The sequence below is a fragment of the Vanrija albida genome, assembly GCF_041260175.1.
Source record: "Vanrija albida strain AlHP1 chromosome Unknown contig_7, whole genome shotgun sequence".
NCBI lineage: Eukaryota > Fungi > Basidiomycota > Tremellomycetes > Trichosporonales > Trichosporonaceae > Vanrija > Vanrija albida.
In genome coordinates, this window is record NW_027191426.1 from 595,511 (window position 1) to 609,267 (window position 13,757).

At 65.8% G+C, this 13,757-nt stretch overlaps 5 protein-coding genes across 5 annotated transcripts; 3 read left to right on the forward strand and 2 right to left on the reverse strand.

The window, feature by feature from the left end:
• Window positions 1–344: 344 nt before the first annotated feature.
• Q8F55_008676 (uncharacterized protein) lies at window positions 345–3,074 on the reverse strand (the record flags this gene model as incomplete). Its single annotated transcript, XM_069357060.1, has 4 exons — window positions 345–941; window positions 992–1,313; window positions 1,358–2,794; window positions 2,830–3,074. The coding sequence occupies 4 exons, from the start codon at window positions 3,072–3,074 to the stop codon at window positions 345–347; spliced, it is 2,601 nt and encodes an 866-aa protein (XP_069204997.1).
• A 4,228-nt stretch (window positions 3,075–7,302) lies between these two features.
• Window positions 7,303–8,264, forward strand: Q8F55_008677 (uncharacterized protein; the record flags this gene model as incomplete). The annotated part of the gene is made up of 2 exons (XM_069357061.1): window positions 7,303–7,526; window positions 7,598–8,264. 2 exons carry the CDS (start codon window positions 7,303–7,305, stop codon window positions 8,262–8,264), a joined length of 891 nt encoding a protein of 296 aa, XP_069204998.1.
• An 826-nt stretch (window positions 8,265–9,090) lies between these two features.
• Window positions 9,091–10,496, forward strand: PPX1 (Exopolyphosphatase; the record flags this gene model as incomplete). Its single annotated transcript, XM_069357062.1, has 2 exons — window positions 9,091–9,223; window positions 9,286–10,496. The coding sequence occupies 2 exons, from the start codon at window positions 9,091–9,093 to the stop codon at window positions 10,494–10,496; spliced, it is 1,344 nt and encodes a 447-aa protein (XP_069204999.1).
• A 95-nt stretch (window positions 10,497–10,591) lies between these two features.
• On the reverse strand, window positions 10,592–11,936 carry Q8F55_008679 (uncharacterized protein; the record flags this gene model as incomplete). Its single annotated transcript, XM_069357063.1, has 5 exons — window positions 10,592–11,142; window positions 11,178–11,383; window positions 11,431–11,579; window positions 11,615–11,761; window positions 11,916–11,936. 5 exons carry the CDS (start codon window positions 11,934–11,936, stop codon window positions 10,592–10,594), a joined length of 1,074 nt encoding a protein of 357 aa, XP_069205000.1.
• Window positions 11,937–12,075: 139 nt separating this feature from the next.
• On the forward strand, window positions 12,076–13,742 carry TRM5 (tRNA(m(1)G37)methyltransferase; the record flags this gene model as incomplete). The annotated part of the gene is made up of 5 exons (XM_069357064.1): window positions 12,076–12,293; window positions 12,341–12,525; window positions 12,564–12,641; window positions 12,749–12,924; window positions 12,957–13,742. 5 exons carry the CDS (start codon window positions 12,076–12,078, stop codon window positions 13,740–13,742), a joined length of 1,443 nt encoding a protein of 480 aa, XP_069205001.1.
• Window positions 13,743–13,757: the final 15 nt, after the last annotated feature.

Sequence of the window (13,757 nt, forward strand, 5' to 3'; positions counted from 1 at the left end):
TTTGGCTCGCCACTCTGTCGACGGAAAGTCAAGCCCACGCCATCGCCCAAGGTGCAGGCATGGCATGCGGTGCTCGTCTGTCCCGTTCGTCGCGGCGGCCGCCACCGAGCTGTCTTGGCCGACGCGACGTCTGGGACGAGGGCGCCGACGCGTAGTATGTACGTGAGCTCAGAGTCGCTCAAGCAGCACCACCGTCCTCAGTATCGCTGCTTGAACGATTCACAGCCCCATACTACGCGTGGGCGGGGATAACTGCCTCGCTGATGATGTCTGGCCACATCCGCATTAAACCTATACCATGGCAACTCTATATGATACAACATCTCCTCTCTCCCTCGCCCCACTCACACCGCCTCGACCTCGTCCTGCCCCCGCAGCAGGTCCTGGATCCAGTCGTCGACCATGTCCCGGCCGTCGCTCTCGAGCTCAAGATCCGCCGGCAGCGTGTCGGGGTGCAGCAGCTGCTGCGTGTCCGCCGCGCCAGCCAGTATGCTGTCGTCGTAGCCCGCGTGCATCGCGTCGTCCGAGTGGTGGCTGCTGCCGGCGCTCCGCCCGCGGCCGCCGCGCCGCCGCTGCGCCTCCTTGGCCGCCTTCCAGAACACCTTGACGATATCCGCCACCTTCGTGCGGAAGGGCAGCTGCGCCTTGCCGTGCGGGCCGTGGCTCCACCGGTGCATGAGGTGCATCGCGCCCTCGAGGCTGCGCAGGCTCTCGCCGTCGCTGTCGGCCAGGAAGTGGTAGTACTGGCTCAGGGCGCAGTACACGACGCTGATCTTGATGGGCATCCAGCAGTCGAGCAGCACGTCGCCGTGCAGGTCGATCCACGACAGCGCCGTGCGCGCGCGCTGCACCGTCGCGTACCACCGCGGCGCCTTGGGCCGGAACGTGATGTGCTCGGGAATCTTGGGGTTGAGCTTTACGAACGGGCGGAAGAAGAGCACCTGGGGCGGTGGTCAGTTGGATCCCGTCCCAAAGTGGCAGTGGCACTCACCTCGACCATCGACTGCAGGAGGTTGAGCAGCCCGCCCTGCATGCTCGTCGCCTGCCCGTGGAAGGCGTACTCCTCCGGCACGTTGGCGGCGTACTCGTCAATGTCGGCCAGGAGGCTGTACAGCGTCTCGTCGGTCCAGCGCGCCGGCGCATTGTACCGGAACATGGTCTCGCACACGCGGCCGACGAGCGTGAACATCTTGTACAGCTCCTTGTGGAAACGGTGTGACCCGTCGGGCGTGGCGAGCAACTCCTCGTCTGCGAACGGGTCCTCGCAGTCGTCGAGGTTGATCGTGATGGGCTTGCCGTAGCAGAGGCCGAACCTGGGGCGTGAGTCGGGTTCCACACTGAAGTCTTCGCAACTCACCACCTGTCCTGGATAACCGCGGAAATCCACGCACGCATCCGGTCGGCATACATATCCTGCCTCCAGTGTCTTGGCGTAAGCCTCTGGAGCCCGATGTCCTGAGCCTGGCGGATCGCCAAGCCCGCGCGGTTCCAGACTGCGCTCCCGGCCTCCATGTTTGTCTGGCCGTGCAGCTCGTGGCTCATCGACGCGATGAGCAGCGTCTGCAGCGTCCCGAGCGTGCTTCCGCCCAGCACACACTCGGGAATCACCGCCTGGAAGCGCATCCGCACGCCGTGGTAGATCTCGAATGGCACGGAGCGGTGCAGCGCCGCCACGCCGAGCATGGCGAACAGGAGTGGCGGGGCGATCCGGTCTGGCGGCGGGATGCGGTGGGCCGCGATGACGGGGAACAGCGGCGCGATCTCCCGCACGTAAAACCCGTACAGCTTGTCCACGACGTCGATCTCAAGCTGCCGGCGGGACACACCGTCGTCGACGTTGTCGACCGTCTCGGGCAAGTTGCCGTTGTACACGAACCCTTCTTCGAGGCGGAACAGGCCGAAGCGCCGGTCGTGCGCGTCGACAACGTGCGGCTCAAACCCCTCACCAAGAAGCGAGATCGCGCTCGTCGGGCCCATGAGCAGCGGCTCGACCGTCGACGTCTTGAGCGGTGGCGGCGTCGACGAGCGGGAGGGAGCCGGCGAGTGCTCGGGGTACCACTCGTCGCGTGGCTTGCTCGCGCTGCGCTCCGCCTCCTCGTCCACTTCAGGCAGGCGCGACGTCGACGCGCCCGGCGTCTGCAGGTGGAACTGCTTGTCGGGGTCGTCCGGGCTCGCGGTGAGCGCGGGCGTCGGCGTCGGATCCCACAGCGTGAACGTGCGCGCCGAGGAGCTCGCGCCGGACAGCGAGCCGCGGTGCGACGGCGGCGCCGACGAGCTGCCATTCGTGGTGGTCGCAGACGTCGACGGCGCGACGTCCGACTTGGCGCGCCGGATGGCGGGCACGTCGACGTCGGCGCCCACCAGCGAGCCGATGCTGATGCTCATGGGCGCCGGGCCGGGGAGCGACGTCTTGCGCGCGCGCTTCCTCTGGCGCTCGGGCGAGGGCGCGGCGCTAGCACGGCGCGAGCTCGACGGCTTGGCGGCCGAGGGCGGTGGCGACGTCGCGGCGACGACAGCGACCTCCTCTCCCAGTGGGAGCTGGGCGAGCAGTGCCGCCGTCGACCCGACGGCCGAGGGCCGCGCCTTGCGCTGCGCGCCGAGATCAGTGCTCGCAGTGTAGATGCCCCTTGAGGCGACCTGCTCTGCGATCCACTTGCGGTCCGAGTCGGTCTCGGCGCGCTCGACGAGCGTCCGCAGACGCCGCTTGTCTATCCTCGCGGGCTTGAGCGACTCGCAGTTGGCCTGTGCCCGCACGCACTGCACGCACGTCGTCGCTCCATCCTCGTACACGCATCTGGTCGTCAGCCACGCTTGATGCAGAGTACCCACTTTAGCTTGCGCATGCGGCACGGGTCGCACGCGCGCGCCGTCTTGCGCCGCTTGATCGTCATCGTGATGTTGCTCACAAGGGCCTCGGCACGCCGCTCCAGGCTGGCCTTGTCACTCGGGCTAGTGGGGGCAGTAGTGGGCGGACGCGGGTTAGTCGCCGCAGCGCTGGTGCCAGCACTCGCCGCACCCGAGCTGGTCGGGCGCGGCGGCGACGGTGACTCGGACAGCACGGCCGACACGGACATGATGGATGCCTGTTCCCTCGGGGACGTGGCCCAGCTGGGCTTGCCAGCCGCGGGGGGAGAGGACGCGCCGGCGGCGCGCTTGAGTGTTTGGGACGATATCGTGGTGGGTGGCCGGGCGGTCGTCTGCGCCGAGGCTTAGGTTGCCAGTGTGTCAATACCGCCCACTCGTTGAGGAGCGACGGCGGGGCAGCGTCGTCGACGAGCTCCGGGATGGGGATCCCGCTAGGCAGTGATCCCGGGGTGTGAATGCACTAAGGGGGCGACGCCGTCGGACACGGCTGTGGTGTGCGGGTGGGGGCGGGTGGACGCGCTCGTTATCTACGGTCGGTCCCGAGAGCGGCCGCGGTGGTGGTGGCCGAGGTCGGGGTGTCGTGGGCCGTGGGGTCGTGGGGGTCGTGCGTCGAGGCGGCGGAGGGTGGTGATGTACTCGACTGCACTGGTCGTGAACAAGAGAGCAGAGGTAAACTACAAGCTACAAGGCTGTCGCAAGACGACGGCTTTGCATACTTGTCGTCGCCGCTGAGGTCGTGACAGCCCAGTCAAGTTGCTACTCAGCACGTCAACTTGGTCGCCTTGCCAGCCAGCCAGCGACCGACGCGCGGGATGCACAAACCCTGGGCCGGCTCGGTCTCGTCTGCCCTCTCCCGATCCTGCGGCGCCGCACTGTCGCCTGGGTCGCCATATCGAGCGCCATCACTGCAAAAACGCATGGCATCTATCGTGACTTGCGGGCCAGTTGTTATTGATGGCGTGATGCAAAGATATGATGACACCATCAAAGACCCTGGGGATATTTTTCCCCCTGCCGCCTCGCTGCCTCGCTGCCCTGTGCCGGCGCCGGCATCGACCGGTGGCGACGATCTTCTGTACGAAACTCCAACATGCATGCTGCAGCTGCTCGCAGAGATGAGCTGCGACGCATGAGTCAAGGCCGCCGGGAAGCGCGCACGAGCAGTGTAGAGAGCGAGTGCAGCGTCCACACGACCCCCGTGGCATGGCAACGACAACGCGGCCCAAAAAGTCCAGAGCTCGCCATCCCCCCACATCATCTCCCGAAATGGCGCCTCATTCCTCGCCGTATAACCAACATGCCACGCGCTAGCCTGCAGCATGCGCAAGCAAGTCGCCGCCGGAACAAAGGCGACCTTGCATCCCGAGTGCAGGCCACACTAGCCCAGGCACCCGCGACCCCAGTTTTTTCCGGCGGCACCTGGGCCGCGAGCTCTGTCCGCGGCTGCAAGGCGGGCGGATGGGACGCAGCGACGACGGCGAGGATATCCGTGCTGCCGTCCGGTCGCTGGGCGGTACGTGCATCTGGATCGATCGTACACGGTTCGTATTGAGGATTGGGAAGAGCGGAGGCGCCACCCGCTTGCGCTCGCAGCACAAAGCCACAAGGGCAAAGCCATATTCGTCAACGGCGAGCGAGGATGCGTGACGGCGAATGGGGCTCCGGGATTGGGCGGCGGCGGGCCCACAGAGCAGCCAGCTCGTCCTCGAGAGATCTCGACACCTCCCGACGAGGAGGGGGGGTCAGCTGCCTGTCCCGGTGGCCTGGGGCGCGCGGGCGAGGTAGCCGCTCCCTTTGGGACGCTGGCTCGGGTGGTGATCTCATCAGCCCGGCAGTCACATGGATCTGATCTCGGCGGCGCCCCGTAGGCCCTCCGCAGACAAGCCCGCAGACAAACCATAGCCACGCCACATTGGCCAAACTGCGCCAGTGGCACTCTCGCACCTCGGTTCAGCCTGTGGGAATGGTGACGACGACCGACGCCCTTCGTGGCGGACGTTGGCCAATGACAGACGTATTTGTTCGGGCCCAGAGTGACCCCTGCAACTCTAAGCGCCACATTTCCTCTCCCCTCCTCTCTCACCTCTCTCCTCTCCTCTTTCCTCTCTGCTCCCCGCCTACCTCTGTTCTCCGGGTAATTATTAGCCACGGATAAGCTGAAGTGGGGATGGCAGCGGGGATGGCAACGACCACCGGCCTTTGTCGGCCTTCGGCCCGCGCTCCGCCCGCTGTCCGCCCGCTTCCCTTCCACCCCACACTCAGTATCCTCTCCTCCTGCGTCTCTCTCACCCTCGTCCTCGACCTGCCAGGACCAACATCGCCAATACTGTGCGTGTCCTCGCACCTACTTACAACCTCGCTTAAGCCCACCCACCACGGAAGTGGCACATCCCGAAGTGTTTGCTCCCGAACGTGGCGTCCCGAAAGGAGCTCCGCGGCACAACACGCGCACGACGTGCTATGCATGCGCCCGGTGCATGCCTGCATAAATGCGCTACGGAATGATGAAGAGCGCAGAGACGACGCGACGACGCGACGCGCGTGTGCCGACGCGTTGGCGCTGATGGCGACCCATGGCGCGATGGGCGACGAATCGGAGGTCGGCGGTGTGCTGCTTTCCAGCTCTTGTCTGTTTGACGCGTGCTCGAGTTGGTTTATGCACTGACACTTGATTAATAATTATTCGCATGTGCGAGGGGACTCGCGTCTCGTGATGGCCCGTTGTTCGTAGACAGAGCTTCAGCTCAAGCCAACTGAGCCGCCCGGCTCCTCACTCGCCCAGGCGAATGTGGCGAGCGCGATTCACGGTTCACCTCTGGTAACCAATCTCCAGATTGCATCAGTCATGCTTGTTTCACCATCGTAACGCGGCATCACTCCGTACAATCGGTTGGCCAGACGTGAGTTACGTGAGCCAGAGACTTGCTGTCGGGCGCCGCTGATACGCCAGCCCGCTCCCCGTTGACCACGATTTCCTGCCGCACATGAGCCACTGAGCCACGTTACTTCTCAACGACATGCGCGTCAGCATTTAACCTTGATACGCCTGGCCGAGCAATGGGGGGAGTTCAGTTCGACATCGCGGGAGCGGCACGCCCGCCGTCCGGAGTGGCCGTCGCCTTCCGCCGACAAGCTACGGCCGTGCCGCGTGACTCGGAATACGGGCCATGCGGGCCAGCAGACCATCAAGTACCACAACGATCCGCGCCGTCACCGGACCACAACGGACGGCGATCGGAGCGCACGTCGCAGTGATGGTCCTGTGACGGCCGTTGTGCCCTTCATTCCAGCGTCCGCCACGCCACACGCAGCCGCCACCACTTGATCATCCGCAATATCGGCACACACGCCGTCATCCACTCACTCTGACGCGGCTCGTTTTCCCGTCTGGCGCAACTCGCCCGTTCCCTGCCTGGTGTGTGCATGTTGACTGGGCGCAGCCACGCCCCGCACACTGGAGGCTGGGGCCAGTCCGAAGCCGGGAATCCCATGCCATCCCGCCCAGTCCAGATAACCACGAGGCGCTGTCCGACGCCCATGCCGCCACCCGCCGCCTCAGATGCATCGCTCTCCTCGCCCCACAGAACTGGAAATTTAAGCTCTGAGCGACGCACGTACGCGCACGGGGCGGCCGGCAGCTTCCTGCGCGTGGACAGAGGCGTGTGGCGCCCGGCCGAGCGGCCGCGTGGGGTGGCGCCTGCTGCAGATCTGGGTCAGCGCTGAGCTCTGCATGCATTGTGCTGTCGTCGGCGTTGACAAGAACGATGACAACGAGTCGCAGCCGCAGTGCTCTCTCCCGAGTCGATGGGAGGTGTGAATGAGTCGGCGCTGAGCCGCAGCGGTTCCGACGCCCCGTCCTCTTGCGCACACGCCCCGCCACTGCTCGACTGTGATTAACGACGGTGCCGCTCGCGCCTCACCCTCTTTCGGTGCGGATCGCTCTGCTCGCCCCGCCGCCGCCTTCCCGCAAGCCTTTGACGACTCTCGGGCCCGTCAATTTAACAGACGCGACGGCGACTTCTCTCTCGCTCTCTCTCTCTCTCTCTTCGCCAACTCGCCCGACGACAACGACGACGACGACACCCGACGCCGACAATAGCCCCACCCCACCCCGTCGGTGAGGACAACAGCACACCACACGGCACCGCCCTGCGCCATCGACGCCACCGAGGCAGACTGACACGGACACGATCCAACCCAGTCAGCCCGCCAGCCCCGCCGCGCGTCATCGTCGCCGCCGTTTACCCGTTTGCCACCCCCCCTCCCCCGCCCGACCCAGCCAGCTGCTCGAGTAAAGTCGAGTAACCCTCTCAGCAGCGTGTACAAAACCGCCCGCGCCTTCCCTCGGTGAGTCTCGCCCCCCATCTCATCGTTGCTCTCCTATTCTCATAGAGCTACCTCTTACAACTCTCACGCTCTCCCTCCCTCCCCCCCTTCATGCCCTCTCCCATCTACGTCCTCCACAACCGCTGGCTCCCCAACATCTACCTTTCCTTCGACGCCCTGACGACTGACATGGGCTCGACCCCATCGCGCAACACCGTCCATTGCCACTGTGTCCACGTCTGCAGCTGCAACATGTCCTACGACCAGTACGGCTACACGCACAGCACCTCGCCCCACCTCGGCGCTGCGCTCACCAACGCCATGTACTCTGAGAGGTAAGTGGCGCTCCTGCTCCTGTGGGCCACCTTCCTCCCAGCTTATGTCTTCCTCGCGCTGACACCTGTAGCAAATCCGTGCAGCACGCCGCGATCAAAGACGCGACTTACTTCGCGACCGATGGATCGACCGTCTCGCTAGTCGGCGCGCGTATCCTCGACCGCTTCAAGGAGTGGGGCGCGGTCGAGGAGTACCGCAAGATCATCACGGCCGCACTCACCGAGCGCCTCAAGCTCGGCTGGCCCTACAACTACAAGGCGGTCGACGTGCTCGCTGTCATGCCTGACGCCGCGCTCATCCCCTTCATTGACAAGCTCGAGAAGCTCTCCGGCCTGCCCGCGGATACGCGCGGCTCGGGCGATCTCAAGAAGATCGTCAAGCCCATCCTCGAGCGCGCCAAGAAGGCCAAGGACGCAAAGGTGGAAGAGGAGGCCAAGAAGAAGCTGCTCGCCATCGAGGCCGCCATGGGCGGCTACATGAACATGTACCACCAGGGCCTCATGGCGTCGCCATACAGCAGCCGCTACCTCGAGGGATTTGGCGACTCGTGCAGCCCCTGTGGATCCTGCGCCGGGTGCATCCAGCCCCCATCGTGGCCGTACAACCAGATGCCCGCCTCGCCGAGCATGTACGCAGTCGGGTGGGCTGGCAAGCCCCCCGACGGCTGGGTTTCGTGCGTCAATCCACACCGCGTCTCCATGCTCCTGTACTACCCGCCGGCAGACGAGGACGAGTGAGGAGGCGGGCGGTGAAGTGCGGTCTGCCGGCGGGTGGTCGAGCGTGGTAGCCCGCGTGTCGTGTCGCCCCCCGACGAGCCGCTGACGACCCCCTGCAGTGCCAGTGTAGCTCCTATTGAGCAGATTTGTCCGTTTTCCCGTACGCTGTATTACTCGCTAGTCCAAGAGTAGGTTAGAGACGTGTTGTCGTGGTTATAGTATCTGTGAATGGTGTATACAATGTGTATGTAGCATGTGGGTGTAACGCCTGTCTCGAGTTGCAACAGCACCGTGTCAAGATAAAACCTTTTGGATGACGTCGCGTGACCTCGCTGGCACATGAAAGTGTGTGAAGTCTGACCCGGCTCCCGCGTCGTCTAACCGAGCCGTCGGCCGTCGACCTCGCCGTCGCTCTCTCTCCCTCGTCTCGCCCCATCAATCCCTCTTCCGCGCTCGCTCGCGACTACAAAGCCGTCCTGTGTCTATGCCCACGACCCCATCGTACCAACCCATCCGCTCCTCGTCCCCCGAGCCCTCCACCTCCCCCGCCCCACGCTCGCACCACCACCCCCGCCGCCTCATCCGCCGCCCGGCACGCTATCTCTGCATCCTCGCCTTCCTCGCCCTCCCCCTCCTTCTCATCGTCATCCTCGCAACCGCCCTCATCCCGGGCCAGTATATGCGCCTCTGCCTTCCCCTCCAGCTACACCGCATCTCGCCGTCGCTCCACCGCGCCCTTGCCTGCTCGTCCCTCAACGCAACGATTGCGCGGCCAAACTTTGCGACCGTGTCAACAACTGCAGCAACAGCAGCAACCACACCACTCCCACCAAACATCACCACCACAATGACCAACACCAACGTCACCCAGGGCGGCCGCCTCGCCGACTTCCTCAAGAGCCAGAACGCTGCCTTCCTCGCCGACCTCAAGGCCGGCAAGGGTAAGGGCTGGCTCGTCGTCAACGGCAACGAGGCCGGAGGTGAGTAACTCCCAGGCGGATTCTCTTGGCACCGCCGGCTCACACTGACGCCGCCCCCCCAGACCTCGACACGATTGCCTCATCGGTCGCCTACGCCTTCCTCGCGTCGGCGCTGCTCGGCGAGCGCGCCGTCCCGCTCCTCCTGACGCCCAAGGACCTCATGGGTCTCCGCCCCGAGAACCTGTACGCGCTGCAGCAGTCCAACCTCCCCCTCGAGGACCTGCTGCACACGCCCGACCTGCCCATCACGACGCAGGAGCTCGCGCCCGCCGGTGTGCGCTTCGTGCTCGTCGACCACAACCGCCTCCTGCCCCGCTTCGGGAGCGACGAGTCGACCGTCACCGCCATCATCGACCACCACGAGGATGAGCACGCGAGCCCCGACGCCCCGCTCCGCGACATCCAGTTCGGCGCTGGCTCGTGCTCGTCCCTCGTGACCGAGCACTTCCGCCCCCAGTGGCAGGCTAGCCTTGCTGGCCCAGCCGGCGCGGCTGGCTCTCCCGTCCCGCCCGAGCTCGCGACGCTCCTCCTCTCCGCCAACCTGATCGACACTCACGGCCTCAAGCACGGCGGCAAGGCCAAGGACGTCGACTACGCGGCCGCGTCGTTCCTCTACCCCCTCTCGACGCTGGCTGCCGGCTCGTCCGACATCTCGACGGCTGCGCTCACGTCGAGCTCGACGGCGCCGATCCCCGGGCCGCTCGAGGCCTACTCGACCAAGATTGCCGACATCAAGTTTGACGTGTCGGGCATGAGCACGTACGACCTCCTGCAGCGCGACTACAAGCAGTACGCGTGGGCGACTGGCTCTGGCAAGACGCTCAACGTCGGCCTGTCGACTGTGCCCAAGGGCCTCAAGGACCAGGTCAAGGCCGAGGAGAAGGGCTGGGCGTCGTGGCTCGCGACGTCGGACAAGTTTATGGTCGAGCGCGGCGTCGACGTTGAGGGCGTGCTCACAACGTTCAAGACGGACAAGGGCAAGTCGAAGCGTGAGATCCTGCTGCTCGTCCGCACGGGCGGCACGCTTGAGACGATTGAAGACGCGGCCAAGGTGCTCGAGACGCTCGAGGGTGGCCTCCGGGTCGACGCCGACGACTTTGCGCTCGAGGACTGGGGCGCGGGCAAGAAGGGCGAGAAGGGCACGCTGGCCGAGGAGGTCAAGCCGCTCATCAACTCGACTTCGCGCGTCGCCAAGGTGTGGGACCAGACCAACCACCGCTCGACGAGGAAGCAGGTTGCGCCCGCGCTTCAGCACGTCGTGTCGAAGCTGTAGAATGTAAGACAAGAAAAAACTACAGGCGCCGTATAGGACACGTTGGGCAGCTGTGATACGAGATATTATGCAACAGAGAGGCAGATCTACACACGCTATTTTCCACACTCTGCCTGGTGGCCGCGGCGCCAGAGCCAGTCTGCGCGCTGGCACTCGCGCGAGCAGTACTTTGCCCAGCCACAGTGCTCACACACAAACCTGGGCTGGCCGAGGCGAAAGTCGCAGCACCAGCGGCATGCCTCCTTTCCGCCCCACGCGTCGCTCGTGCTCCCGCCCTTGTTCTTGAGGAACCACTCCTCGCGCGTGATGCGGTGGAAGAGCTGCGCCTTGCCGAACGCGTTGTCGCTGCTCTCGTGGGTGAAGCTCATGCCGTTTTTCGTGCACAGGCGCACGCTCGCCTCGTTGCCCGCCGTCGGGTCAGCCACGACGGCGACGCAGCCGACCTCCTCGATCGCGAAGCGCAGCACCTCGGCAAAGGCCTCGCTCACAATGCCCTGGCCCCACAGCTGCGGGTGGATCTCGTAGAACATCTTGCCGACGAGGCCCGCCGCGGCGCGGGTCGCGGCGGGCGGGTGGGTCCACGCCACGCCGGGCGCAGGGCGCATCCCATCCACGGGCTCGCACTCGAGCGAGAGGGCAAAGTTGCCTATCCGTCAGCGCACGCCTGCGGCCCCGACCCACCCAGGTACCCCTCTGCCGAGGCGATGCGGTTGCCGATCTTGACCTGCCCCGCTGGCCCAGGCGCGATCCCGGACGCCGCCTTGGCGGTAATGGCAAAGATGTACTCGTCGCGCCAGGCGTGCGCGTCCTCGAGGCGCGGGACACTCGACGCGACATACCGGCGCTGGAAGCTGTCCTTGATGTCCGACGCCGACGGGGATCCGTACCTCGAAGCCGTCAGCACGCGTCCCGCCTGCCTCGACCCGGCACTCACAGCTGAGTCCGCTGCACAACCGGCTCCATCTTGATGCGCCTAATCGCCGTCGTGTCGCCCACCTCGACCTGGCGCAGCACGAGGCGCGGGGTCCTCAGCGCCACGCCCGCGCACCCCGGCGTGCGGAACAGCGCGAGGTTGGCCCGCTCCTGCGACGTCAGCTCACTCCCCCGGCCCGACCCACCCGCTCCTGCAGGATGAACCAGCCGTCCAAGCGGCGCGTTGGCGCCCCCTGCTTCAGCTCGGCGGCCCAGCGCACCCCGTCGGCCTCGCTCTCGGCCACTGCCTCACGCGGCGCGGGCACGCCGCCCCCGTTCTCCCAGTAGTCTTTCTGCCGTCAGCTCTGAAGGCGGGGGGCATGCCTTTTTCTTCTTGGGCTTCTTCTTCTTCTTCTTCGCGCCGCCGGGCGCGGGGGTGCCGGCCTCGTCGTCCGACGACTGGGGCTCGAGCTGGGTCGCGTCGAGCGTCGCGGCGAGGGCCTCGACGCCGTTCGGTTCTGTCGCCATGGTGTGGGGTGATGCAAAGTCGATCGTCACGAGCCGTTTGCAAGCCAACATTTCGTTGGTGGGGTCCCCGCGCCAACCACGACCACTCGTCCTGAAATTTCACCCGACTCACCTCGACCTCGACAACAACAACCAGCCCATGAAGGCAGCCCACATCGCCGCCCGCATCGCCAGCCTCCTCCCCCGCACCATGTCCACGTCCTCCCCCTCGCCGTCCCTCCGCGCCCTCCAGCCGCCCCAGCACAAGGGCATGACGGCGCTCGACCGGTCCAAGTTTGCGCTCACCATCCCCGTGCTCGCCGCGCGCGTGCGCGCCGGCGACATGGGCGCGGTGCGCAAGCACGACTTGTTGAGGGGGTACGTCCTCCCAACACAAGCCACATAGCAGATGCTGACGCGCCCAGCCACATCGTCGACATCCCAAAGATCCGCAGCATCACGCCCGACGCCGACCCCGCCCTCCGCCGCCTGCTCCTCCGCGTCGCTGACCCCGCCGAGCTGCCAGAGCCGACTCGCGCGTTCCTCGCCGACAGCGGGATCGCGCTCGAGCCCGACTCGGTCACGCTGGGCTATGAGCACTGGACTGCGAGTGCGTCGCTGAGGCTGTGGCTACCGAGCTGACCCCAGGCGAGATCCTCAACGCGGTCATCGAGACAAAGGAGGACGAGGACACGCCGTCGAGCTTTACGCAGACGGGGCACATTGGTGGGTGCGGTGTGGTGCGGAGCGCGCAGCGCGGAGCGGTGCCCGAGTCGCTCGCGGTGTTGTTGGCCGCTGCCCCCCCACGCACTCGCTGACGGTCGTGCTCCCAGCCCACGTCAACCTCCGCGAAGAGTGGCTCCCCTACAAGGCCATGATAGGCCAGGTCATCCTCGACAAGATCCCCTCGATCCGCACCGTCGTCAACAAGCTGAGCGAGATCCACGCAGAGTACCGCTACTTTGACATGGAGGTGATTGCCGGCGACGAGGACTTTGTGGCAACGACCGTAAGCTCTACTCCTGGCCGAGCTCACCCCAGTCCGAATCCGGCTGCACATTCACCTTCGACTTTGCGCACGTGTACTGGAACTCGCGCCTGCACACCGAGCACGAGCGGCTCATCTCGCAGTTTGCGCCGGGCTCAGTCGTGGCCGACGCCATGGCCGGCGTAGGCCCGTTCGCCGTCCCGGCCGCCAAGCGCGGCGCCTACGTGCTCGGCAACGACCTGAACCCCGAGAGCGTGCGGTGGATGCGCGAGAACCGGGTGCGGAACAAGGTCGAGGAGAGGCTGCGCGTCACCGAGGCCGACGCGCGCGCCTTCATCCGCGGCGCGCCGGCCGAGGCGTGGCGCAACCCCTTCCCCCGGTCAGAGCCGCTCACGACGCGCCAGAGGGAGCGCGAGGCCCGCCGGCGGAGAGAGGCGGCCAAGGAGGCCGGCGTGGTGCTTCCCCGCGAGGAGAAGGCCGAGGAGGAGACACCCAAGCCCCAGACTGTCGACCACTACGTCATGAACCTCCCCGACTCGGCGCTCGAGTTCCTCGACGCGTACGCTGGCAGCTTTACCCCCTTGCTCGACGAGCCCGGCTTCGACGCAGCGGCCACCACCCTCCCCCTCATCCACTGCCACTGCTTTACCCGCTTCCTCGACCTCGACGCCGCCACGCGCGACATTAACGAGCGCGCAACTGCCGCCCTCGGTCACCCAGTCACCACAGACATGGACGGATACCTCCTCCACCTCGTCCGCCGCGTCGCCCCAAACAAGGACATGTACTGCCTCACGTTCCGCCTCCCGCACGACGTCGCGTACAAGAAGATTGTTTAAATGCTACGTCTTGCT